Consider the following 24,257-nt stretch of genomic DNA (forward strand, 5'->3'; position numbering starts at 1 on the left):
TCCCAAAGTGCTGGGATTATAGCTGTGAGCCGCCACACCCAGCCTTGCACATTACTTTTTGTGTGTGATACTTAATAAAAATTGTTAAAAACAAATAATTAAACTATTGCCATGTTTCACCCATCAAATTAGCAGTGACCTTAATATTTTTTTAATACACAAGACTGGTGTGGAGTGTGTGCATGTACTATAAGAGTTGAATCTTCTTGTATTTCCAGTGGGAGTAAAATTTAGTACAACCTTTCTGGATAGCAATTTAGTAGTGATTTTGAAATGTTTTAAGATATTGATCCCTTTGGTTAGTTATTCCCTCTGAAGAATCTGCCGTAACTTAGCTGGGCACAATGGCTCATGCCTGTAATTCCAGCACATTGGGAGGCCAAGAGGGGAAGATCACACAAGCCCAGGAGTTCATGACAAGCCTGGGCAACAAGGCGAGATCCTGTCTGTACAAAAAATTTTATAAAAGATGAGCTAGACATTGTAGCGCACACCTGTGGTCCCAGCCACTTGGGAGGATGAGGCAGGAGCATCACCTGAGCCAGAGAGGTCAAGGCTGCAGTGAGCCGCGATAGTGTCACTGTACTCCAGCCTTGGAAACAGAGTGAGACCTGTCTCAAAAAAAAAAACAAAAACAAAAAATCTGCCATAAGGAAAAAAACCTGAACTGTGAATGTAGATATGTGCATAAAGATGTTAATTATAATATTTTATACAATAGAAAATCAACACTGAAGAATGGATAACAAATTGTGATGCAGTATTATTCAAATCACTAAAAATGTTTATTCATAGCTTTTCATCACATAGAAAAATGCTTATGTTTCAAGAATACAGAATTATAGGTGCAGTGAGATCTCAATTTTTCTTTCTTTCTTTCTTTTTTTTTTTTGAGACGGAGTCTCGCTCTGTCGCCCAGGCTGGAGTGCAGTGGCCGGATCTCAGCTCACTGCAAGCTCTGCCTCCCGGGTTCATGCCATTCTCCTGCCTCAGCCTCCAGAGTAGCTGGGACTACAGGCCCCCGCCACCACGCCCGGCTAGTTTTTTGTATTTTTTTAGTAGAGACGGCGTTTCACCATGTTAGCCAGGATGGTCTTGATCTCCTGACCTCGTGATCCGCCCGTCTCGGCTTCCCAAAGTGCTGGGATTACAGGCTTGAGCCACCACGCCCGGCCTCAATTTTTCTAAAAAGCAGATATTTTGATACCCTGAAGGGGAAAGTTAAAATTGAAGCTTAGCTTATTTTCTAGCCTCATATGTATTTTTTTCCTAATATAGGTCAATAGTGCCTTTTGATCAAATCTGGCTATCTTTATATTTTGTAATATTATTTGTCTTACTTTTGATTCTCTAAAATTTACAAATAGAAAAAAAAAAAATTGGGTGGGCCAGACTCAGCGGCTCACGCCTGTAATCCCAGCACTTTGGGAGGCTGAGGCAGGTGAATCACTTGAGGCCAAGAGTTCAAGACCAGCCTGGGCCACATGGTGAAACCTCGTCTCTACTAAAAATACAAAAATTAGCCAGGTGTGTTGGTGCACACCTGTAATCTCAGATGCTTGGGAAGCCAAGGCAGGAGAATCGCTTGAACTTGGGTGGGTGGAGTTTGGAGTGAGCCAAGATCACACCACTGCACTCTAGCCTGGGTGACAGGGTGAGACTCTGTCTCCAAAAAAAAAGCAAAAAGGAAAAAAGAATGGGTGACTGTCTCTCTAGTCTTTCAGTCTAAAGTGATTTCCAGATTAAATTTCCCTACTCCATTTCTTCCCCAGGTTCGGTGATGCTGTGAAGGGTAATCTGGTGGTGGGCACCTTATCTTGGCCATCCCCATGGGTGATTGTTATTGGCTCCTTCTTTTCCACGTGTGGGGCTGGACTGCAGAGCCTCACAGGTGCACCGAGGCTGCTACAAGCTATTGCCAAGGATAACATCATACCGTTTCTGAGGGTGAGTGACCTTTTTTTATGCCTTCTTCTTTTTTCCCAGCTTTAATGAGAAACAGTGTGGTCTTCATGGGCTTAGATTACTAGACCATAAATGTGGAGACATGGGTTTGTAGTACAAGACCCTCTAAATCCCAAGCACGAGTTTACATGTGAGTGCTGTAAAGGTGTCTAAAAGATGTCACAGTTGTAACACTATTGATCTTCCGGATGTCTGAAACTGTAGGCTAGAGAAATCAGAGAGCAATGACTCAATACTCCTATGCTTGGTATTTCCTTTCTGTGTACAGGTTTTTGGCCACAGCAAAGCCAATGGGGAACCTACCTGGGCTTTACTTCTAACTGCTGCCATTGCAGAGCTCGGAATACTTATTGCCTCCCTGGATCTTGTGGCTCCAATTCTTTCCATGTAAGAGCCAGTGATTTTCTTCAGTTATTCTTGCTTACATGATAAATAATGCATGTTTATTTCCCTCAGTCATGTAACAGTAGTGATAACAGAGTGGGCTAAATACAGACGTAACTTCACTTTAAATAAAAGTCATTCCTGAGAACTCTCAAGTAAGGCTAACTTTTGTAAGTTACTAGGTTTTTTCCTACCTATTTATTTATTTATTTATTTATTTATTTTTTTGAGACGGAGTCTTGCTCTGTCGCCCAGGCTGGAGTGCAGTGGCCGGATCTCAGCTCACTACAAGCTCCGCCTCCCGGGTTTACGCCATTCTCCTGCCTCAGCCTCCCGAGTAGCTGGGACTACAGGCACCCACCACCTCGCCCGGCTAGTTTTTTGTATTTTTTAGTAGAGACGGGGTTTCACTGTGTTAGCCAGGATGGTCTCGATCTCCTGACCTCGTGATCCGCCCGTCTCGGCCTCCCAAAGTGCTGGGGTTACAGGCTTGAGCCACCGCGCCCGGCCTTTTCCTACCTATTTAAATTCAGAAGTTCTTTGGCTTCATTTCTAATTCATTATCAGTTGGTTGTAGCTTTTACCACCACTGTTAGTTTTTTTATTTATTCACCTGTGATTTATTGATGACTTACTACTTACCTGGCACTGTGTGATATGGTATTCTGGGAATACAAAGATGGATAAGACACAATCTTATGGAACTGATAATGGATAAGGAAACCAATGATTCCCATATAGCGTGACGAGTGCCATGGTAAGGGTGAACACTGAGTGCCATAGGAACACCAGGGCAGGGCATGTAAACAGACAGAAACTCGAGAAAGATTTTCTGGAGGAAGTGATACTTGTATCTTGAAGAATAACTGGTTATTTGCTAAGAAAAGAAGGGGTGAAGAACATTTCAGGCAGAGAATGCGTATAAAGGAATTGAGGAATGACATAAGGTAGCACATCCAGAGAACTGGAAGTAGTTTGGCTAGAGTGGAGGGTGCATGTTGAGGGAATAGCAGAATAGAGAAGTAGGTAGATCCGGATCACAAAGGGTCTGGAACTTTTACCTGGTAGTAGTGGGTAATCTTTGAGAACAAAATGATAATGCTTTAGGATGATCAGTCTGGTATAAAAGATGGATTCGAAGGAGGCTAGACTTGCTCCTCTAATGCTAATTAGGGAATGCTAATTGGAAAGAAGAAATGAGAGCCTAAACTAAGGTGATTAGTAGTAGAGATGAAAAGGAACAGAAGCAGCTTAGAGATTTTTAAATAGAATCCATAGGACTTGGTAAGTGAATTTGGAACAAGGGTAAGGAAGAGGAAACCTGGATCATCCTAAGAACAACTGGGTAAAGAGTGTTAAAGTCTTTGACTGAGAGAACAGAGAAGGATGAGCAGCTTTGTGGGGAGAGGTTGAAGTTTCTCTGCTTCCTGCTTAATCAAGGGTTAGTTGTCTAGAAACAGGCTTCAATACAGCAAAGGTCTCCAGTTACTTAACCTTCAAAGAATCATCTTACAATAAGAATCATTCCTCTTACTCTTTTCATTCTTCAGGTTTTTTCTCATGTGTTACCTCTTTGTAAACTTGGCATGTGCCTTGCAAACATTACTTCGAACACCCAACTGGAGACCCCGATTCCGCTACTACCATTGGTAAGTCTGCTTCTTTTGTTCTTTTTACCCATGTTTGGAGAGAACCCATCTTTGAAGTAGAAAAGTAGGAGAGTCTGGGTTCTCGATGAAATTCTTTTCTTGGTCAGCCATTTCATACTGTTTCAACTTTCAATTCTTATCTGAATCCTCACCCTCCTATCCTATTTTCCTATATCACTTTATAATAACTTACAACACCCAATAGGAGTAGAGCAAAAGCACAAAATAGATATTTCCAGCCTTCTGCAATTTTCAGGTTAAAACAACCTTCTCTTGCATATTTATTTTCCTGTTTGTCTCTTAGAGCTACGGAGTCAGAGGTTCTGAGTTCCAATCTCAGCTCTACTATTTCCTAGCTTTGTAACCTTCAGCAAAGCACATAACCATGTAAAATTTAATTTTATTCATTTGTAAAATGGGACTAATAAATCTTTTTTTTTTTTTTTACTGTGAATATATATTTTATTTAGTCACTTTTGTTTACAATTGAAACTCTGGGAATTCAAAATTAACATCCTTGCCTGTGAGCTTCTTACAGACACCAGAAAAAGTTTCAACCTTGTATTCCACATTGTTCTGCTGTGCTTTGTCCAAATGAACCTTTATGAGCCGGCTGCCATCTAGTTTCACGCGGATTCTCTTGCCCACAATTTCGCTTGGGAAGACCAAGTCCTCAAGGATAGCATCATGCACAGCTGTCAGAGTACGGCTCCTGGGCCGCTTCTGCTTATTTTTTGTACGGCTTTTTCGAGTTGGCTTAGGCAGAATTCTCTGAGCGATAAAGACAACATGCTTCCCACTGAACTTTTTCTCCAATTCGCGTACTAGCCGGACTTGGATTTTCTGGAAAGATTTCAGTTGAGGAACAGGAACAAAGATTATGATAGCTTTCCGACCACCACCAACTTCAATTTCCTTGGCTGCCGTAATATTCAGCTCCCTGAGCTGAGCCTTGAGGTCCGAGTTCATCTCCAGCTCCAGAAGAGCCTGGGAGATGCCGGACTCGAACTCGTCCGGCTTCTCGCCATTGGGCTTCACGATCTTGGCGCTCGAACTGAATGTGGCCTTCTCCTGGGAGAACTCGCCGAGCGCCGGCTTAGGAAGAGGGGACTAATAAATCTAAAGTGCTTGTCGTAGTGCCTGGTACATAGTAAAGCTCAGCTCTCAATGAACTGTTGCTGCTGCTGCTGTTGTAGTTAAGTCTCCCCAGTCCTGAAGGGGTTGTCATGAAAGATTTTTGGCTACCATCCCATATCTGTCCTCTCATAGCTAAGAGCTCATTAATTATGTCCTGTATGTACCCACTGCTACATTCTTCTTTGCTAACTTTCTCCTTGTTCCCTTTCTGTCTTCACTTACCAATGGTGGACAGTGATGTAACCTTTATTGGGCAAAAATTAAAATCTTCAACTAATTTTTAATGCCTCTGATCCTCTTTCTAGCTTTAATGTTAGTTAAAAGTTCTTCATGAGGCCGGGAGCATTGCCTCATGCCTGTAATCCCAGCACTTTGGGAGGCCAGGGCGGGCGGATCACCTGAGGTCAGGAGGTTGAGACCAGCCTGACCAACATGTAGAAACCCCATCTCTATTAAAAATACAAAGGTTAGCCAGGCATGGTGGTGTATGCCTGTAATCCCAGCTACTTGAGAGGCTGAGGTAGGAGAATCATTTGGACTCGGGAGGCAGAGGTTGCAGTGAGCCGAGATTGTGCCATTGCACTGCAGCCTGGGCAACAAGAGGGAAACTCCGTCTCAAAAAAAAAAAAAAAAAAAGTTCTGTATAAACTTTTTTTGTTGCTATCTTGCTTCTATTTTTCTCTTTCTCTTTACCCTATATTTTCATTACATCCTAGTTTTCTCCAGATTAACACTCCTATTCATTCTTAAAAAATCATCACAGAGCTAAGTTGTTCATTCTGTACACAGAAAAACTTAAGTAAATATAGTTGTCTACCTAATTTGTGTGGTCAAAACAAGCAATTAATTCATTACCATCTGCCAGGTTTCTCTTATGTACAGTCCAAAAATAATTTTTCTTTTCTTTTTTTTTTTTTGAGACGGAGTCTCGCTCTGTCGCCCGGGCTGGAGTGCAGTGGCCGGATCTCAGCTCACTGCAAGCTCCGCCTCCCGGGTTTATGCCGTTCTCCTGCCTCAGCCTCCCGAGTAGCTGGGACTACAGGCGCCGCCACCTCGCCCAGCTAAGTTTTTGTATTTTTAGTAGAGACAGAGTTTCACCATATTAGCCAGGATGGTCTCGATCTCCTGACCTCATGATCCGCCTGCCTCAGCCTCCCAAAGTGCTGGGATTATAGCCGTGAGCCACCGCGCCCAGCCCAAAAATAATTTTTCTCAGTGAGTTCTGCAGTTATGCTAATAAATGTTTGTAAACTTTTAAGAAATATTTATATGAAATTTTTCGAAAGATCCTAGAGTTATTAACATTTCTGGCTGCGTGTCCCATCCTGGCTTTGCCAAGTAAGTATTAATTGTCCTCATAACTGCAGGTGACTGATAGTGTTCTGTTATTTACATGGTTTTCCAGCAGTTGGAAACATAACAGCAGTTGGTCTGTTGCAAAGGATAGTTTGGGATTTAGTGCACATCTACTGACTGTTTCATGATAAGACAACTGTAGAATTGAGAATAAGCATTTAGAAACTTTTGTGGCAGTGTGACATTGCTACAGCGTCCAGGCATGTGCTGATTTTTCGAATAATTCATTTTCATTGCATTTTATAAAAGTTATATTTATAATAGTTTCAAAGTTTTTAAAAAATAATCCCTCACTACAGATCATTTGAGAAGCACCTCTAACATAAGTTTCTTTTTCAGCTACTTTAAAAGATCCTTTTTTGTATTTGTTTTAATTTTCTAGGGCCCTTTCTTTCATGGGAATGAGTATCTGCCTGGCTCTGATGTTCATTTCTTCCTGGTATTACGCCATCGTAGCCATGGTGATAGCTGGTATGATCTACAAGTACATTGAGTACCAAGGGTGAGTGTGGATTTAACCTTGACCACTGCTAAAAGTAGCAGGACTAGCTAGTTTGGTTAGAGCCAGTTCAGTGAAAATACAGTAAGGACCCAGGTAACTTCATTTTCATAACTATATTTTGTACCCCTAATTCTCTAACCATCTTACTGATGCACACTTTTCATCACAAGGGAAATCCATTGAGAAAGTATGAATGGATCAATGGAAAATAGCAAAGGACATATCCAAATAATAATGATCAGTACTAAACAAAGTATAACACAAATATAAATATTTTTGCTTATCTCTTCAATCAAGGGATTGTCTCTGAAATGAAAAAGAAATTAGTTCTGAACAACTTTGTAACTACTAAGACTTACAGCTTTCAAAAATGAGAATGAAGTAACATTCTTATTCAGAAGATCACATTGAACTTTACTTTCTCTGCATTATTTTCAAAGTAACTTAAACTCCAGGTCTGTTATAATTTTCTAATCTAAATTGCTCTTTTACATTATTATTTTGAACAATTAGGTAGAAGGACTGAATGAGTGACCCCTTCAGGCTTTATTCTGAACTGTGCAGTGCAGTGCAGTCTGTTGGTGCTGTTGATCTGCCTACATCGGGTTCATTATATTAGTAAAGAACATTATGTAAATCATTAATCTGAGCTTTAATCTTCTACCTTGCACAGGTGTGATTTTTAGATTCAGAAAAAAACTTTAATTTTTAAAAGTATACTTACTATAGTTTAAATTTGTCTCTGCTCTTTTCTTTTTCTCACAGAGCGGAGAAAGAATGGGGTGATGGTATCCGTGGGCTGTCCCTCAGTGCAGCCCGGTTTGCTTTGCTTCGGTTGGAGGAAGGACCTCCACACACTAAAAACTGGAGGTAAAGAAATCAACACTAGCAGTATTTGGCACATAGTTAACACACAAAAATATGTGCTTTGTTGATTACAGGATAAGGAAACCATGTGGCTCAAGGAATTGGTATAATGGACCTGTTTTGATCTATTCTAAATCCTTAATTTTTTTATCCCCTTTTCTTCATGTCACTTATGAGCAAGATTTCTACAATTTATTATTCTTCACAATTTATTCTTCCTTGAAGACTGATCAACTTGAGATAGTACTGGGAGCATTCAAACTAATACCCTCATCCTGTCATTTCCTGTGATTTCTTCCTTCTGTCAAATTACCTGTTTCATACAGATCTCCTGAATTACAGGGTGGAGTCTGTCATTCTGTTCCCCAAACCCAAAATGTTTTCTCCTCCCCTCCAACCCCCACCAACTTCTTCACAGGCCTCAGTTGCTTGTATTACTGAAACTAGATGAAGACTTACATGTCAAGCATCCTCGCCTCCTCACCTTTGCCTCACAGCTCAAAGCAGGAAAAGGTCTCACTATTGTGGGCTCTGTCATCGTGGGGAACTTCCTAGAGAACTACGGTGAAGCTTTAGCTGCTGAGCAGGTAAGAGTCAGACTTTTGATGTATTGGAACTCAGCTTACAGCTTTGTGATGTTAAGTAGTAAGACCTCAAACTTCTACTTGAATCTTGTTCCTGAGTGATCTAGGAGGTTTCTCACTTAGTGCTGACCTTTGAACAGACACTGTCTCCCAAATAATAAGATGAGCCATAAAATAGTTATTTATTCCTTCTTCCCATTTAAAGCATTACTAAATTATAAGATGATTATCAAGTCTAAACATTATTTTCAAATATACTCTAAACATTAAGCACTGAGAAAAGTCATGTAAATGAATTGATCCCTTGAACTATGGAGAGCGTTCCTCTCAATCTTGTGACTAACGAGTAATGACCAAATTTTCTTCCTCTTTAATCTATGTGGTATCATGAGCAAGATTCCTTTGCCACTTCTGGTTAGCTGTACTGAACATTAAAGTTCCACTTTAACAAGGAAGTTGTTTTCACTCTTAATATTTATTATATATGATAGAACTAATCCTGTTGTTTTTGAAATGCCATTGTGTTCAGTGTGTTCAATGGCATTTCAAAAGTCTTACTGGATTTCATTTTGGAATACTTTGAAATCCTAAACACTAGAAATGCTGAAGAAACATTACTCCAGAATGATGGTAAAAATTAATAAAAGGTACCCAGGATTGAAAATCAGGAGAGCCTAGTTGTCAGCCACATCACTGATTTAATCTGTGCCTTTGCAAAAGTCATTCCATTTTCCGTACCATTATTCCCTTCCTCTTACCACCGAGAGGGTGGAGTAAGAGTAAATGCGATGATATCTCCAAATTGGTTTGACTAAAGGAAGAGTATTGCAAATACAAGTGTCATGAATAATCACCATTAAAATGTCAAAAAGCATATGGGAATGGGAGAAGCAAAAAAGAAAACATACCTGAGAAAATTCTCAAGTGAAACTGAATCATCATACTGAGTTTCTGGTAAGATGAGTCAGGGCATGACTGGTGCTGAGGCAGGAAGGAGATCTTGTTCACACTAGTGAATCACCCTGGTCAACTGAGAAAGAATGTTGAATATTCACGTTGTAGAGATCCCTGTTCCCAGTTTTTTGGTATGGTGCAAAGGAACAAAAGCAGAACAGAGGAAAAAAGCAGAGAAACTACATGTAGACAACCAGCTACAGAGGCAAAAATATGTATTAAGCACCTAGAAAGTGAAAAAGATAAAAGATCATGAAATTCCTTTGGGATGATTTTAACTTTTTGGACTTTTCTGTAGACGATACAGATTTATGAAGACTTTGGAAAAAGGTAGGGGATGTAATATGGAGAAGGAATAATGGGTTAAAAGGTCCAGCGTGAACCACTTCAGTGTTGTGGTCCTGTGTCTCTTTCAGACCATAAAGCACCTAATGGAGGCAGAGAAGGTGAAAGGATTCTGCCAGTTGGTGGTGGCCGCCAAGCTGAGAGAGGGCATTTCCCACCTTATCCAGTCCTGTGGCCTTGGGGGCATGAAGCACAACACAGTGGTGATGGGCTGGCCTCATGGCTGGCGTCAAAGTGAAGATGCCCGCGCTTGGAAGACTTTCATTGGTACTAACCATTTCTCATACCAACCTAAGGGCCTGAGTCGAGGGGTATAGTTACCTCTCTGTGACCCCCAGCCTCCTAAAATAGAGACTATGCCATTGCTGAAGCATAGTCTTATAAGGCAACCTGAAAAACTACTAGTAGTCTGGTATAATACCAGATTCTACCTGTCCCCTTCAGCTTCACATCATGTTCATGAATTATTTATTTCTATCAAGTCTTGTGCTAGGAATTATCTCCAAAATTGCCATGTTTTCATTTGTGATTTTCCATATTGCTGTTCTCACAGAAATTGGAAGAATTGTTCTTCAGCATCATCATCTCCCAAATTCACATATCCCCCCTTAGAAATGTAGTAATCAGGATATACCCTGTAACATAAACTGTGGTTCTCAGTCTAATTCTGTGAGCTACTCAGATTTTTCACAATGATTTTTGTTACGTAATGAGATATAATCTAAGTAAATAGGACCCCTTGCTCAAAGAAGTGTGAAGAGAGCATTTCCTTGCTTTCCTGACATGCTAGGAAGCAAGGCAAGCCTAAGGATTCTTCTCTGCTTATTCTTTTTTCTCCCTAGGCACAGTTCGAGTGACAACTGCTGCCCATCTCGCACTGCTGGTGGCTAAAAACATCTCCTTCTTTCCCAGCAATGTGGAGCAATTTTCTGAGGGCAACATTGATGTGTGGTGGATTGTGCATGATGGGGGGATGCTCATGCTACTACCATTCCTGCTGAAACAGCACAAGGTATTTGAGACAACTTTTCTTTGCAAGTCTTTCTCCCTTCTGTCCCAGTTCGCCAGACAAATTCTTTCTCTGATTGTATAGTGTTGGGGTTTAGAATCAGAAGAGTTGGAAGTTATTCTAGGCTTTCCTATGATCCCACTTTCAACCTTAAGAGAAATAATTGTCTTTGTATTTAAACAACCTACTTATCTCCAAGTGAAATTCAGCCAATTAATAAAGTTCCATATGAGCCCTTGGGGAAAACGAAAAGTTGAACACATCTTTTTTAAAAAAGTACTGGAAACTTAAGGTATTTGTATGTGTGTGTATTGCACACATATATGCACTCATTCCGTGGTAAAACTAATTAAATGAAATTTAAAATAGTAAATATATAGTCTGCATGTTGTCATTGATGTACTAGCTGAATAAAGCACCCTCTTAACATATCGTGAGCCATCTTTTCTTTTGCCAGTGTTTTCTTGTTATGAAATTAAGGACTCCTTAAAACTGTATTAAATGTGGTGTTTAGTCAATCTTTTGCCCTAATACAATAACATGGCAAGTAGGAAACTAGGAACAAATAGCCTCATACTACATATAGCAAGATTCTTCTAGACCACAATGTCTTATGTCTTATGTCTTAGGAAATAACTTTTTTTGCCTCCTTGCTCTAATTTTCCACATGTGTCACTCTCTCAGGTGTGGCGAAAGTGCAGCATACGGATCTTCACAGTAGCCCAATTAGAAGACAACAGCATCCAAATGAAGAAGGACCTAGCCACCTTCCTGTATCACTTGCGCATTGAGGCGGAGGTAGAAGTGGTGGAGATGGTGAGAAAGCTGAGTTTGAGATTCAAGAGGTTCATTCCCCCATTCCTCTCCCTGTCTTCCTTGAATCTTTTCTGGTTTGGGAAATTTTTCTGCTCTAAATATGGATTAATTCCCTAGTGCCAAAAACAAAAACAAAAAATCCCTAATTTGTTGCCCTAAGTAGAATGTATATGTGATACATGTTTGACGTTACTTTTTGGTTTTGCTTTCTTGTTTATCACACAGCCCTTATATTTCTGCCAGATTCTCATCTGCTTAATATAGTTTTATGAAATTTTAATTCATATAGTCAGCTTAAAATCACACATGGCTTTAAAAAAAAAACCTAACAGTATTAAAAAGAGACTAGAGTTCGTATTTTGTGTTTCAAGGCAACACATGTCTTGGTTAGATTATGGAAAAGACTCTCAGGGCCTCTGGATTTTATCTACAATCACAAAAACATTTATGTAGCTCAATGTCTAAACAAAATAGGGGTGAAACGTAGGTTAATATTGTGATGCTTTCCCTGGTTTAATTTAGTGACTGGAAATAAAAATGTATGGTTCATCCTTCTTTCTCCTTTGTGCTTTTGGCCCCCTTTGTGTGATGTCTGTGGCAGCATGACAGTGATATATCAGCATATACTTATGAGCGCACTTTAATGATGGAGCAGAGGTCCCAGATGCTCCGGCACATGCGGCTCTCCAAAACAGAGCGGGACAGAGAGGTGAGAACTTACTGCGTCAATCCAATCCGGGCTCTCTGAAGTCTGTCACTGAAAGGGATGATACTGGGCTGGGCGTGGTGACTCACGCCTGTAATCCCAGCACTTTGGGAGGCCGAGGGGGGTGGATCAAGAGGTCAGGAGTTACAACCAGCCTGGCCAAGATGGTGAAACCCTGTCTCTACTAAAGTACAAAAATTAGCCGGGCATGGTGGCACGTGCCTGTAATCCCAGCTATTCAGGCAGAGAATTGCTTAAACCTGGGAGGCGGAGGTTGCAGTGAGCCAAGATCGCGCCACTGCACTCCAGCCTGGGTGACAGAGCAAGACTCCATCTCAAACCCCCAAAAAAATAAAAATTAAAAAAGGATGATACTATATTGTTTTCACAAGATGACAAATTCTTTCCTTCTCACTGTCAGTTATTCCACTATAACCCATTATTACTTCAAAATAACTAAAGATGAAGCATGAGAGAAAATTTGGTAGAATAACTTGTGGTGGACCTTCTTCCTCAGGCACAGTTGGTGAAAGACCGAAACTCAATGCTACGATTGACCAGCATTGGCTCTGATGAGGATGAAGAGACAGAAACCTATCAGGAGAAGGTGCACATGACTTGGACAAAAGACAAGTACATGGCATCCCGGGGACAAAAAGCCAAGTCAATGGAAGGATTCCAGGACCTGCTTAACATGCGTCCGTAAGTTTTCCCACTCCCAAGTTTATCATAAAATAACCTAACCAGTGGCACAAATGTGACTGCCTGGACACACAGGATGGAGTCTGTTCATTTAACCCTGAATCTAACGACCTCATTATTGTTTGCCTATTCACACTGGCTCCCAATGAATACGGTCCACAAGCTAACCATCCCTTCTATCCATAGTTCACCTCCGTACTGTGTTCTTCCTATAAAATAAGCAAACAGAGAATGAGAAAACCCAGACATTAATATCATAAAGAAATCATTTTAGGCCGGGCGCAGTGGCTCAGGCCTGTAATGCCAGCACTTGGGAGGTAGAGGCAGGTGGATCACCTGAGGTCAGGAGTTCGAGACCAGCCTGTCCAACATGGTGAAACCCTGTCTCTACTAAAAATACAAAAAAAATTAGCCGGGTATGGTGATGGGCGCCTGTCATCCCAGTTACGCGGGAGGCTGAGGCAGGAAAATTGCTTGAACCCGGGAGGCGGAGGTTGCAGTGAGCCGAGATTGCGCCATTGCACTCCAGCCTGGGTGACATGAGCTAAACTCCCTCTCAAGAAAAGAAAAAAGAAATCATTTTATCAGATGACCCATAGTCAAGTGAAAAAGCTCTGGATCTCAAGTTTTTAACGTTGACTATGTAGTTAGTTTTCTTTTTACCTTAACAAGCTTTATTTCTTCCCACTCAGGGACCAGTCCAATGTGAGGCGGATGCATACAGCAGTGAAACTCAACGAGGTTATAGTTAACAAGTCCCATGAAGCAAAGCTGGTTTTATTGAATATGCCAGGGCCACCCCGAAACCCTGAGGGTGATGAAAATTGTATCCTTTCCAAGAGTGGGGCTTCCAGTAGGGAAGATCTCCGTGACCTCTTTCTGAGATAACTAGGTAACGATGAAAGTCATTGTCTATGCCCCACTTTCCCTCTTTAAGGAAGGAAGACTTAAAAGTCTTAGGCAAGGATTTTTACAAAGTTATGAGACGAATCTCTTTTAGCGGAGTTGGGGCAAATATAATTCAGTTCTAAAAGACATTTCAGGTGGTGTATTTGCATTGCAACATGACATCAAATATTCAGTGTATAAAACCCTTCCTGACAATCCTACGGACAGCGTACCCACCTCCTTTCTCCTTTTTAGGTTCTACCTGCTTTGCAAAGCCTTTTTCTTTTGGATAGAGTTAGGGGAGAAGCTGAGATAGAACCTCCTTTAACTGAGGGAAGAGAGATAGGTATTCTTCCTCATACCTTCATGCCAGGACTCCGGGGATAAGGGAAACCCTTCAGCACTGAGATATAAATTAGTTTATTCCCACCAGTACCATTAAGAAAAAGAGGTTTAGGCCGGGTGTGGTGACTCACGCCTGTAATCCCAGCACTTTGGGAGGCTGAGGCGCGTGGATCACCTGAGGTCAGGAGTTCAAGACCAGGCTGGCCAACATGGTGAAACCCCGTCTCTACTAAAAATACAAAAGTTAGCTGGGTGTGGTAGCGGGTGCCTGTAATCCCAGCCACTTGGGAGGCTGAGGCAGGAGAATCACTTGAACCAGGAGGCGAAGGTTGCAGTGAGCCAAGATAGCACCATTGCACTCCAGCCTGGGCAACAAGAGGAAATTCTGTCTCAAAAAAAAGGTTTAAAAAGAAAAAGACAAATCGAACTGGCAGAAAAATCTGACTTGAGCAGCTTCACTTAGAAAATTACTTGGGTTCTCTGTAGGAACCTTGTTAGCTGCCCTATTGTGGCTTTTCTTCTTCTTTCATCATTATCTTACTTAGAATAACACTTATAGGTTTTCTCATTTTTAAAGTTAACACAAATGGGAGTCTTGTATTATATATGCAAAAGGACTGGATCCCTGGTGACTTCTGCACAGGGTTAAATTCAATCCAAAGTTCAGACTTTTCTGAATATATAATAATTAAGCAGCTAATTTTGTAGCTGTATGATCAGATAACCTCAGATTATGATGATGCCAGATTGTAAGTTTGTGCTCTTCTTTTGCCTGTCTCCTTGACAAGTTTTGAAGACATGGAGTTCCTAGAGGTGCTTACCGAGGGACTAGAGCGAGTCCTACTTGTCCGGGGTGGTGGCAGTGAAGTGATCACCATTTATTCATAACCTACTCTGAGTGACTGTGCTTGGCCTGTTTTCTTAAAAGGCCTACATCCTCCATGGAAGTGCCAGCTCATTACTACCACTCCCACTCAACTAAAAGCCTGTGTTCTGTACACATGATACTGAACTCTTGATGAGCTGAGCCTCAAGTACCTGTGTAAAAGAGCTCCCATGTGATCTGCAGTCCTTACAGAAAAAGCAAATATTCCCTCAACTCAGAACAATGTTCAAGTCTTGCGAGCCACGTCTGAGCAATCAAAGGCAAATTAGAATTAACAAGCTGAGCCAATAAATGAATTGGTAAAAGGGATACCAGAAATTCAACGGAAGAAAAAAAGCAAGTAAAGTAAATATTCAGCATTAAAGATGAATCTCAGAAGTCATGGTCCAATGATGACACCGTGGGGATAACAACCAGAGACAGCTTCACCTTACTAAAGAATTTATGGTCAAGTATATTTAGACCTATTATCCTCGGCAAGCCAAGATGCAAACATTTTTTAGCTATATTTCTTTAGTATACCCACTGCTCTAACTTTATATTAGGATACCAACTTGAAACATGGCTGTAGCCTCTACTTCTTCAAAAACATTCCCCCAAAATGCCAGATTTAAGTATCCATACTGTGTCAGTGTATACTTCAACTGTTTATTTCTCTTAACTCGAGACCCATTCTGTCATTGTAACACAGGCAGTGTTACCATGGAAATTGTTTTTGGTAAGGTAAAAATTATTTCTTTCGGGTTCTTTTCAAATGGCCAAACTAAGAGAACTCCAAAAGGAAGCTATTAACATTTACTGAAATAGTCTGTGGTTCTCTATGCAACGTGGACAAAACATACAAGCTGTTATCTAAGAAATGCAGGTCATGGTGCACATTAACCAATAGGTTCTTCTCCCCACTGCATCCACCCCTGCGCCTTTTTTTATGCCCTCTTATTAAGCACAGGTCAAAAAATCTTAAGGAACAAGTACTAGGAAAACTGGCTAAACATCCTTCCCTGAAAGCACTGGGCCATCTTTTAAAGGGCACATCTAGCAATGGAATTGGAAGTTCTAGAGCCATACTCTTTCCTTGGTGCCAACGTTACTGAGCAGCTGCTCTCCTTACGTGCTGTGCTAAAATGGCATACAGATTGGCATTGACCTGTTGAAGAAATTTTACCACTAAGAAATCTTTTGCCTCATCTACAAAGCTGTAGTTAAGACTTGAGGCATTCAACTTAATGCCAAATATAAGCATTTTCCCCTTTTTCTTTCAATTTTATTTTTCATTCTGACTACGTAAACTTGGCTCTGAACTAAGATTAACCAAGCCAAGACTTCTATTTGTTTTCAGAAACTTCAGGCCAGGTGCCATGGCGCACACCTGTAATCCCAGCACTTTGGGAGGCTGAGGCAGGTGAATCACTTGAGGTCAGGAGTTCGAGACCAGCCTGGCCAATATGGTGAAACCCTGTCTCTATGAAAAATATAAAAATCAGCCGGGCATGGTGGCACATGCCTGTGATCCCAGCAACACAGAAGGCTAAGGCAGGAGAATCGTTTGAACCCAGGAGGCGGAGGTTGCAGTGCGCCAGGATTGCACCACTGCACGCCAGCCTGGGTAACAGAGTGATATGTCTGAAAAAGAAAAAAGAAAGCTCAGTGTGCCAAGGAAATACTTGTGTAAGCTTAGCTTTTTATTTACTAATTTACTGATCAAACAACATCTGGCTTACACGCATAGGGAAACTACTTATGCGGTTGGCTGAGCAGTAATTTCAAGTATGTGAAATCTTCATTTCTTTTACAGAATAGGTATTTAGAGAAACTTTTCTTGCCTGTATTCATGGCTGTTTTTGAATTTCAATTTATTAGTCACAAATAGTGCCACTGTTCTTTGATTACTCAATAGGACATGGAGCAAGCTGATCTAGGTGTCAGAAATTATTTGACCTGTAAGGACAGAGAAAACCCTTCAATATAGCTTAAGAAATTGAGTGATTTTGGGCCGGGCGCGGTGGCTCACGCCTGTAATCCCAGCAACTTTGGGAGGCCGAGGTGGGCAGATCACGAGGTCAGGAGATCGAGACCATCCTGGCTAACACGGTGACACCCCGTCTCTACTAAAAATACAAAAAAATTAGCTGGGCATGGTGGCGGGCACCTGTAGTCCCAACTACTCAGGAGGCTGAGGCAGGAGAACGGCATGAACCCGGGAGGCAGAGCTTGCAGTAGGCCGAGATTGCGCCACTGCACTCCAGCCTGGGCGACAGGGCGAGACTCTGTCTCAAAAAAAAAAAAAAAAAAAAAAATTGAGTAATTTTGATTTGCTTCTGCTTTCTTCAACCTCCAGGCCCACTCAGGATGGCAAGGCAGATAGAATCTTAAGTCATTTTTTCTGTTCCTTCCACAGATGGTAGAAGCATTGTTTACAACTCCCACTGCAACACTCCATTGCTTAGTTGAGTTTAACAGTAGTGAGTCATGTCCTGCAGGATCCAGTACCTTTTTTTTATTCCCTCCCCTCCTGAGACGGAGTTTTGCTCTTGTTGCCCAGGCTGCGTGCAATGGCACAATCTTGGCTCACCATAACCTCTGCCTCCCGGGTTCAATCGATTCTCCTGCCTCAGCCTCCTGAGTAGCTGGGATTACAGGCATGTGCTACCACGCCCGGCTAATTTTCTATTTTCAGTAGAGATGGGGTTTCTCCATATTGGTCAGGCTGGTCTCGAACTCCCGACCTCAGGTGATCTGCCTGCCTTGGCCCCCCAAAGTGCTGGGATTATAGGCGTGAGCCACCGTGCCTGACCAGGATCCTGTATCTTAAAGGCCCATAATGTAAAGGTCAGCCTGCTTAGGAATTCTGCCACATTTACATTCGCCCCTGGCCAAAGTAATTTTTTTTTTCCACATAGAACAAATTATGGGCAGAAAATAAACTTAGTTTTAGAAGTGCTGTTTGTGGTTGGAGAACTGTAAAAATCTTTTAAAGGGATAAGGGAATTAGTGGCTATTAATATAACCACTACTTCAGCCCCTGAAACACAAAATCACTGTTACATGGAAAACTGGTTATCAGGCCAGATTTATATTCATCTCTGTCTAGAGCATTTCATGTCTAAATGTGTTGCTTATGTTGTCTCCAAAGTCTCTCATCTCTTTTAAAAATCACTGCAAATAAAGCAATACTGAAGACTGAGAGAATGCACCTTAGGGGAAGGGCCTGTTTCAAGACAGAAGGTAGGAAATACCTGCCTTTTGAGTAAGATCCCGCTTTTGAGTCTTACCTATGACTTTACCAGGGCAGATTAGAAATACACATCCTCCTGCGGACCTTCTGCATTGAATAGCTATCTTAAAAGCTGAAGTTTGAACTGACAGCATCTGCTTGACAGGTGCCAGGTTCCTCTCGGCAGGGGGAAGATCACTCTATATATCTTCCGTTGCCTCAGATTCCTGTGGCCCCAAGGATCCCACCAATCCTCATTCCCCCAAACATGCTAACAAAAATCCCTTACTGTGGGTATTAAAATAACAGTTACACTGTATGCAGATTTATGTGCTCCTTTTGTCTGGTTTATTTTTCTTTTCATCATGTATAAGCTGAATCCAGCATTAGTTTCTCACATCTTCCCCAAGTGTCTCCAACAGAATTTTTATGTCCCAGCTTGTTTTAAATAGAAGTGAAATATTAAGGAAAATAGATTTAAGGGAACTTGTGCAACTTTTTTTACGCATGGTTCTCAACCATTTAATTTACTGAAAGGAGATGCTGCGACAGTTCTTGATTTAGCAGCAATTATTCTCTTGTTTACACAGTTACGATTTTATTTGTTGTTTTGCTCTGTACTGGAAACATAAATAAAGTTTTCTACATTATTTTCAGTCATGGGTTGTGGTATAGTTTCTTTGTGTTTGTAGTAATATGCACATTGCCCTTCTAGGACCTGTCACCCCACCATGGAGAAAAGAGCCTTTTGGTTCTTTTTAACGTAAGTGTTTAGTTTAAGAGTATGCTGAGGAGCCACTGGGCTTAAAGAACGATGTAAATAAGACCCAAATACATAGGGACCAGGCGCTGCTTTCTCATGTTCACAAAAGCAGTCCTCCACCACTGAACTCCATTCTCTGAAAGAAGAAAGAATAAACAGGCAAATGAATGTTAAAATGGATCAATTACTTAATACTTTAACCACAGCTCTATTTTGCCTATCCTTAAAAAAGAACTTCCAGGCCAGGCGAAGTAGCTAATCTTAGCTAAACACTTTGGAAGGCCAAGGCGGGCAGATCGCTTGAGCCCAGGAGTTCAAGACCAGCTTGGGCAACATGGCGAAACCCTGTCTCTACAAGAAATACAAAAATTAGCAAGCCACGGGGGTGCAACCTGTAGTCCCAGCTACTTGAGAAGCTGAGTGCTTGAGCCCAGAGGTCAAGGCTGCAGTGAGCCATGATCACACGACTGCACTCCAGCCTAGGTGACAGAGCAGGACCTTGTTTCAAAAATACAACTTGGCCAGGCGTGGTGGCTCACACCTGTAATCCCAGCACTTTGGGAAGCCGAGGTGGGTGGATCACCTGAGGTCAGGAGCACATCACCAGCCTGGCCAACATGGTAAAACCCCATCTCTACTAAAAATACAAAAATTAGCCGGGTGCAGTGGCAGGCACCTGTAATTCCAGCTACTAGGGAGGCTGAGGCAGGAGAATTGCTTGAACCCAGGGGGCGGAGGTTGCAGTGGGCCAAGATGGTGCCACTGTACTCCAGCCTGGGCAACAGAGTGAGACTCCCTCTCAAAAAAAATAAAAAAAATAAAAATAACAACTTAAAAACTCCTAATGGCCCTTATTTTTTAAGAAACCCTAGGCCAGGCGCAGTGGTTCACGCCTATAATCCTAGCACTTTGGGAGGCCAAGGCAGGCGGATCACTTGAGGTCAGGAGTTCAAAACCAGCCTGGCCAACATGGTAAAACCCCATCTCTACCAAAAGATACAAAAAAATTAGCTGGGCGTGGTGGCAGGTGCCTGTAATCCCAGCCACTTGGAAGGCTGAGGCAGGAGAATTGCTTGAACCCAGGAGGCGGAGGTTGCTGAGATCATGCCACTGCACTCCAGCCTGGGTGATAGAGCAAGACTCCATCCCCCGCCCCCGCCACACACACACACACACAAAAAGAAATAAATTATAATACCAATTCTAATTCCCTACCATCAAGTAGGTCAGCTATTCACTGTCCAGTACAACTACCCAAAATTCAGCTTTTCTTTTGCCTTACCTCAGGGGGCTCAATGAAGGCCAACCAATCCGATGCATGTGTAGGTAACAGTCCCATGGACTGGCACTTGTAAACAGCCAATGCCAAACCCATCAGGTTCCCAATGAGATAGACCAAACCCTGAAGAAACTTCTGGCTTGAACTTTCTAACATCTTGAAAGCTGTTGGGGTGACAGAAGTTGTCAAACCAAAAGAACTCTTTCCCCCAGTATGAATCAAGCCAACCATATATTAAATTCATACAGACAGACCCATAGTAAGACAGCAAATAGGACCATTAAAAGCAAAGAGAAAAGCATGGTAAGCACCATATTCCCCTGCATGCCACCACCATTACCCCACTCCCCTACATACCCATTAGCCAAAAACTGTCCCTAAGAATTTGCCTTTAATTCTTTCTTTCTTTTGAGATGGAGTCTTGTTCTGTCGCCCAGGCTGGAGTGCAGTGGTGTGATCTCGGCTCACTGCACCCTCCACCTCCCAGGTTCAAGTAATTCTCCTGTCTCAGCCTCCCGAGCGGCTGGGATTACAGGCGTGTGCCACCACGCCCAGCTAATTTTTGCAGTTTTAGTACAGACAAGGTTTCATCATGTTGGCCAGGTTGGTCTTGAACTCCTGACGTCAGATGATCCACCTGCCTTGGCCTGCCAAAGTGCTGGGACTACAGGCGTGAGCCACCACGCCCAGCCTGCCTTTAATTCTTCAAACTTATGGAAGGGTTATTGTTTCAAGAATACTTACTGGCTGAAATGGCCATAAGTGCCTGAATGGGTCGCCAGGCCATCATACACACCATCATAGTAGGGAAGATGGAGATAGTATTGCCTGCCATGTACATGATGAAGAGGTTCATGGGAATCTGTTTGAGGGGACCCAAGGCGATGTCCCAGCAGCGCTAAAACAAACACACAATTTTAACCCTCTGATCACCACCCTTAGTCCCACATTTGCCATATCACTGATGCTAAATCACATGAACAGAATTCCCAATTCTCTGCTTCTAACTGAGCTGACTCCTCAATTCTACGACCTCTTCCCTTCTCCATGTTGCCACAGGAGGGCGCTCTCTTCTACTACAGATAAAAGTACCATCATCATCCGTTATACCTTTCCCTATAGGTTTTCCAGATGTCATTTTTTCTCCTGATATTGGAAAAAAGATCTCCCTGCTTTTGTCCTGGTACTTCTGCATCTATCAATGTCCTATCTAAAACTGAAGAAATAGATAAATCCACATAATGGGAGATTAGCACACCACAGTCAATAACTAATAGAACCATTGAACTAATTTAGTTCCAGAAAAGAATAATAGAATGAGCAGGTAAATCAAGACATAGAAGATTTGAATGACATTAACAAAACTCAACTGACATGTAATGCTGCAGTCAACAATTGCAGAGTTCACATTCTTTTCAAGCATAACGTATTTACAAAAACTGACCACTTGCTGAGCTATGAAGAAAATGTCAATCTCAAAGAATGCAAATTGTACAAAACATATTCTTTGACTACAATATTAAACTAGAAATAATTTTATAATTAGAAAATCTCATGTTTGGGAATTAACAATGATACATGAAGAAATTATAATAGAAAATAGAATTGTATGATAGCAAAAGTACCACATTTTAAAACTTGTGGGACACAGCTACAGCTCTGAGAAATTTATAACCTTAAATACTATTAGGTTGCTGCAAAAGTAATTGTGGTTTTTGCCATTAAAAGTAATGGCAATCTGGCTGGGCGTGGTGCCTCACACCTGTAATCCCAGCACTTTGGGAGGCCGAGGTGGGTGGATCACCTGAGGTCAGGAGTTTCAGACCAGCCTGGCCAACGTGGTGAAACCCCATCTCTACTAAAAATACAAAAAAATTTAGCCGGGCGTGGTGGCAGGTGCCTGTAATCCCAGCTACTCGGGAGGCTGAGGTAGGAGAATTGTTTGAACCCGGGAGTCAGAGGTTGCAGTGAGCCAAGGTCATGCCATTGCATTCCAGCCTGGGCGACAACAGCAAGACTGTCTCAAAAGAAAAGAAAAAAAGTAATGGCAGTCTAAAAATAAACTAAGCATCCATTTCAAGAAACTAGAAAAAAACCCAAGAATTTTTTAAAAGATTAATAAAATCAATACTGGTGATGGGTACAGTGACCTGTAAAAATAAATGAAAATAACTTTTAAAAAATCAATATTGGTAAGCCGAAAAGGAGAGGAGACAAATATTCAACATCAGGAATGAAAAAACGAACATCACAGATCTTGCATATATGGAAGTGATCATTATTATGAACAACTTTATGTCAATGCATTTGACATTTTAGGAAATCGGTAAGTTCCTAGAAAAAATGTAACAAAATGACAGCAGAAATTAGAAATATACATAGCCCTGGGCAAAGCATGGTGGCTCATGCTTGTAACCCCAGCACTTTGGGAGGCCCAGGCGGATGGATCACCTGAGGTCAGGAGTTCAAGACCAGCCTGGCAACCACGGTGATACCCTGTCTGTAACGAAAAATACAAAAATTAGCCGGGCAACTGCAGAAATCTAGATGAAGGATGGTGGCTTGGATCGGGATGAGAGGTGAACACAGTAAAAAGTAGTAAGGAAAGTCAACAGAATATCCTGACAGTTGGATGTGTGGTGTAAGGGAACGAGAATAGAAAAAGATCACTTCAACTGGAAGATGTTGCCACCAAAAGATAGTTTTCAACCTACTTTCTTATACCTTATGTTCCAAACATCTTTTATTTTTCAAATTGTTAAGCACTTTTGTAGGTGATATATAAAATACCGAAATACCAGTCTCAAGCAGTTTAGTTTCCAAATATTCAAGATAAGAGCTATCTACGTTAATTCCACCTGGGAGAAGAGGATGGGTGTATAAGTCAGGACTGGCCCAAGGACTACGGTAACACCTATACCTCTGTACCTTCTCCACCAGGATCCGGTCTGTCTCTTGCACGCTGGTATCAGGCACTTGCTTGTCCAAGTAACCGACTGGGTAGAGAGAGTCTCCCTGGCCACTGCCCCGATCACTTCGACCCCTAAAAAACCAAACCAAGAAATTAAAGCTGCAAACTCCGACACTTCTTATCCCACATTTCCTGATCTACAAATCACAGGAATAAAGATCTTCAGAGGCACCTACTCAGATTAGACCAAGCCCCCTCGCGTGTTCCTCAGTCCCTTATCAGGAGGACTGATGTAAGCATTCTTTGAGCACAGAAACCTTCACGGCAGGAAAGCCGCTACCTCCCCAGGTGATGTCTGTGTGCCACCCATCTTTTTCAAAGTTATGCCTGAGGGCTCAGGTCTCATTATTCTGGTGCAGTTCTGGGATGAACAGTGATGTACAGCTTGCCCAGGTGCCTCACCGGCTGCCTCCTCCAGGCCCGCTTAGCTCAATGGCCCACTTGAAGCGCCGGCCTCGGTTAGCCACCAGACTCCCCTGGGCCGTCATGGCAACAGCTGCGTCCTACAGCCTCGAAGCTTCTCACTCCAAGGCGTACTCCGCAACAGGCGCACTGGCGTCCCCCGCTTTGTCGCACTCTGCAAATGCACTTCCGGCGCGTTAATACAGACGTCATTTCCGCCCTGGACATTGGCGGCGTTGCGGGTTGAAGAGTCGGGGTTTGCGTTTAGAAAATCAGGGAGGAAAAAAAAAGCAGGCAAGACTTGGTGCTTCCTAAAGCAACTTCCGCGCGCTCCCTCTTTGAATGTGCTTGTTATAGGTTCCCTGACCTCTGAGGTGCACTTCATGGGGCTGGAGGAAAGTCCCTACTGACTCAGCGTTACGCATTGGTGGGCGGATCACCTGAGGTCAGGAGTTCGACACCAGCCTGGCTAACATGGTGAAACCCCGTCTCTACTAAAAATACAAAAAAATTAGCCGGGCGTGGTGGCGGAC

At 42.2% G+C, this 24,257-nt stretch overlaps 2 protein-coding genes and 1 pseudogene across 10 annotated transcripts in view; 1 reads left to right on the forward strand and 2 right to left on the reverse strand.

Annotated features, from left to right (window-relative positions):
* The window catches only part of SLC12A6 (solute carrier family 12 member 6), a 111,009-nt gene extending 92,044 nt beyond the window's left edge, over positions 1-18,965 (forward strand). For 6 of the 7 annotated variants that reach the window (XM_023230257.3, XM_023230254.3, XM_023230256.3 and 3 more), the window contains 13 exons: positions 1,773-1,947; positions 2,234-2,352; positions 3,900-3,998; positions 6,874-6,993; positions 7,759-7,863; positions 8,279-8,447; positions 9,815-10,010; positions 10,586-10,755; positions 11,437-11,568; positions 12,170-12,277; positions 12,792-12,976; positions 13,669-13,802; positions 15,006-18,965. In XM_023230257.3, the coding sequence (XP_023086025.1) occupies positions 1,773-1,947; positions 2,234-2,352; positions 3,900-3,998; positions 6,874-6,993; positions 7,759-7,863; positions 8,279-8,447; positions 9,815-10,010; positions 10,586-10,755; positions 11,437-11,568; positions 12,170-12,277; positions 12,792-12,976; positions 13,669-13,802; positions 15,006-15,097 (1,804 nt within the window). In that variant the 3' untranslated portion in view covers positions 15,098-18,965. The remainder of the gene's footprint in view (positions 1-1,772; positions 1,948-2,233; positions 2,353-3,899; positions 3,999-6,873; positions 6,994-7,758; positions 7,864-8,278; positions 8,448-9,814; positions 10,011-10,585; positions 10,756-11,436; positions 11,569-12,169; positions 12,278-12,791; positions 12,977-13,668; positions 13,803-15,005) is intronic. The other variant, XM_023230259.1, reaches the window with a different exon arrangement.
* On the reverse strand, positions 4,430-5,103 carry LOC111554601 (annotated as a pseudogene). Its single transcript, XR_004229021.1, has one exon. The product of XR_004229021.1 is annotated as a 40S ribosomal protein S7 pseudogene (transcript).
* EMC4 (ER membrane protein complex subunit 4) lies at positions 18,661-23,926 on the reverse strand. Of its 2 annotated transcripts, XM_023230261.2 has the most exons (5): positions 23,725-23,926; positions 23,280-23,394; positions 21,096-21,249; positions 20,355-20,515; positions 18,815-19,208 (listed from the first exon to the last, which is right to left on the reverse strand). In XM_023230261.2, exons 1-5 carry the CDS (start codon positions 23,808-23,810, stop codon positions 19,173-19,175), a joined length of 552 nt encoding a protein of 183 aa, XP_023086029.1. In that variant the 5' UTR covers positions 23,811-23,926; the 3' UTR covers positions 18,815-19,172. The 2 variants fall into 2 exon arrangements, with proteins under 2 accessions (XP_023086030.1, XP_023086029.1); XM_023230262.2 differs by lacking the exon at positions 20,355-20,515 and having other exon boundaries at positions 18,661-19,208; positions 23,725-23,917.
* Between the last annotated feature and the right edge of the window lie 331 nt (positions 23,927-24,257).

This window comes from Piliocolobus tephrosceles, chromosome 6 (assembly GCF_002776525.5).
Source record: "Piliocolobus tephrosceles isolate RC106 chromosome 6, ASM277652v3, whole genome shotgun sequence".
Taxonomy (NCBI): Eukaryota; Metazoa; Chordata; class Mammalia; order Primates; family Cercopithecidae; genus Piliocolobus; species Piliocolobus tephrosceles.

What these genes read in the sequence shown, in the direction of transcription:
- EMC4 (XM_023230261.2), bottom strand. Translation starts at nt 23,810, where the DNA reads ATGACGGCCCAGGGGAGTCTGGTGGCTAACCGAGGCCGGCGCTTCAAG. An exon ending in GGGCCTGGAGGAGGCAGCCG is followed by an intron (nt 23,395 to 23,724) that starts GTGAGGCACCTG and finishes TTGGTTTTTTAG; the next exon opens with GGGTCGAAGTGATCGGGGCA. An exon ending in CCTTCATTGAGCCCCCTGAG is followed by an intron (nt 19,209 to 20,354) that starts GTAAGGCAAAAG and finishes TTCTTCTTTCAG; the next exon opens with AGAATGGAGTTCAGTGGTGG.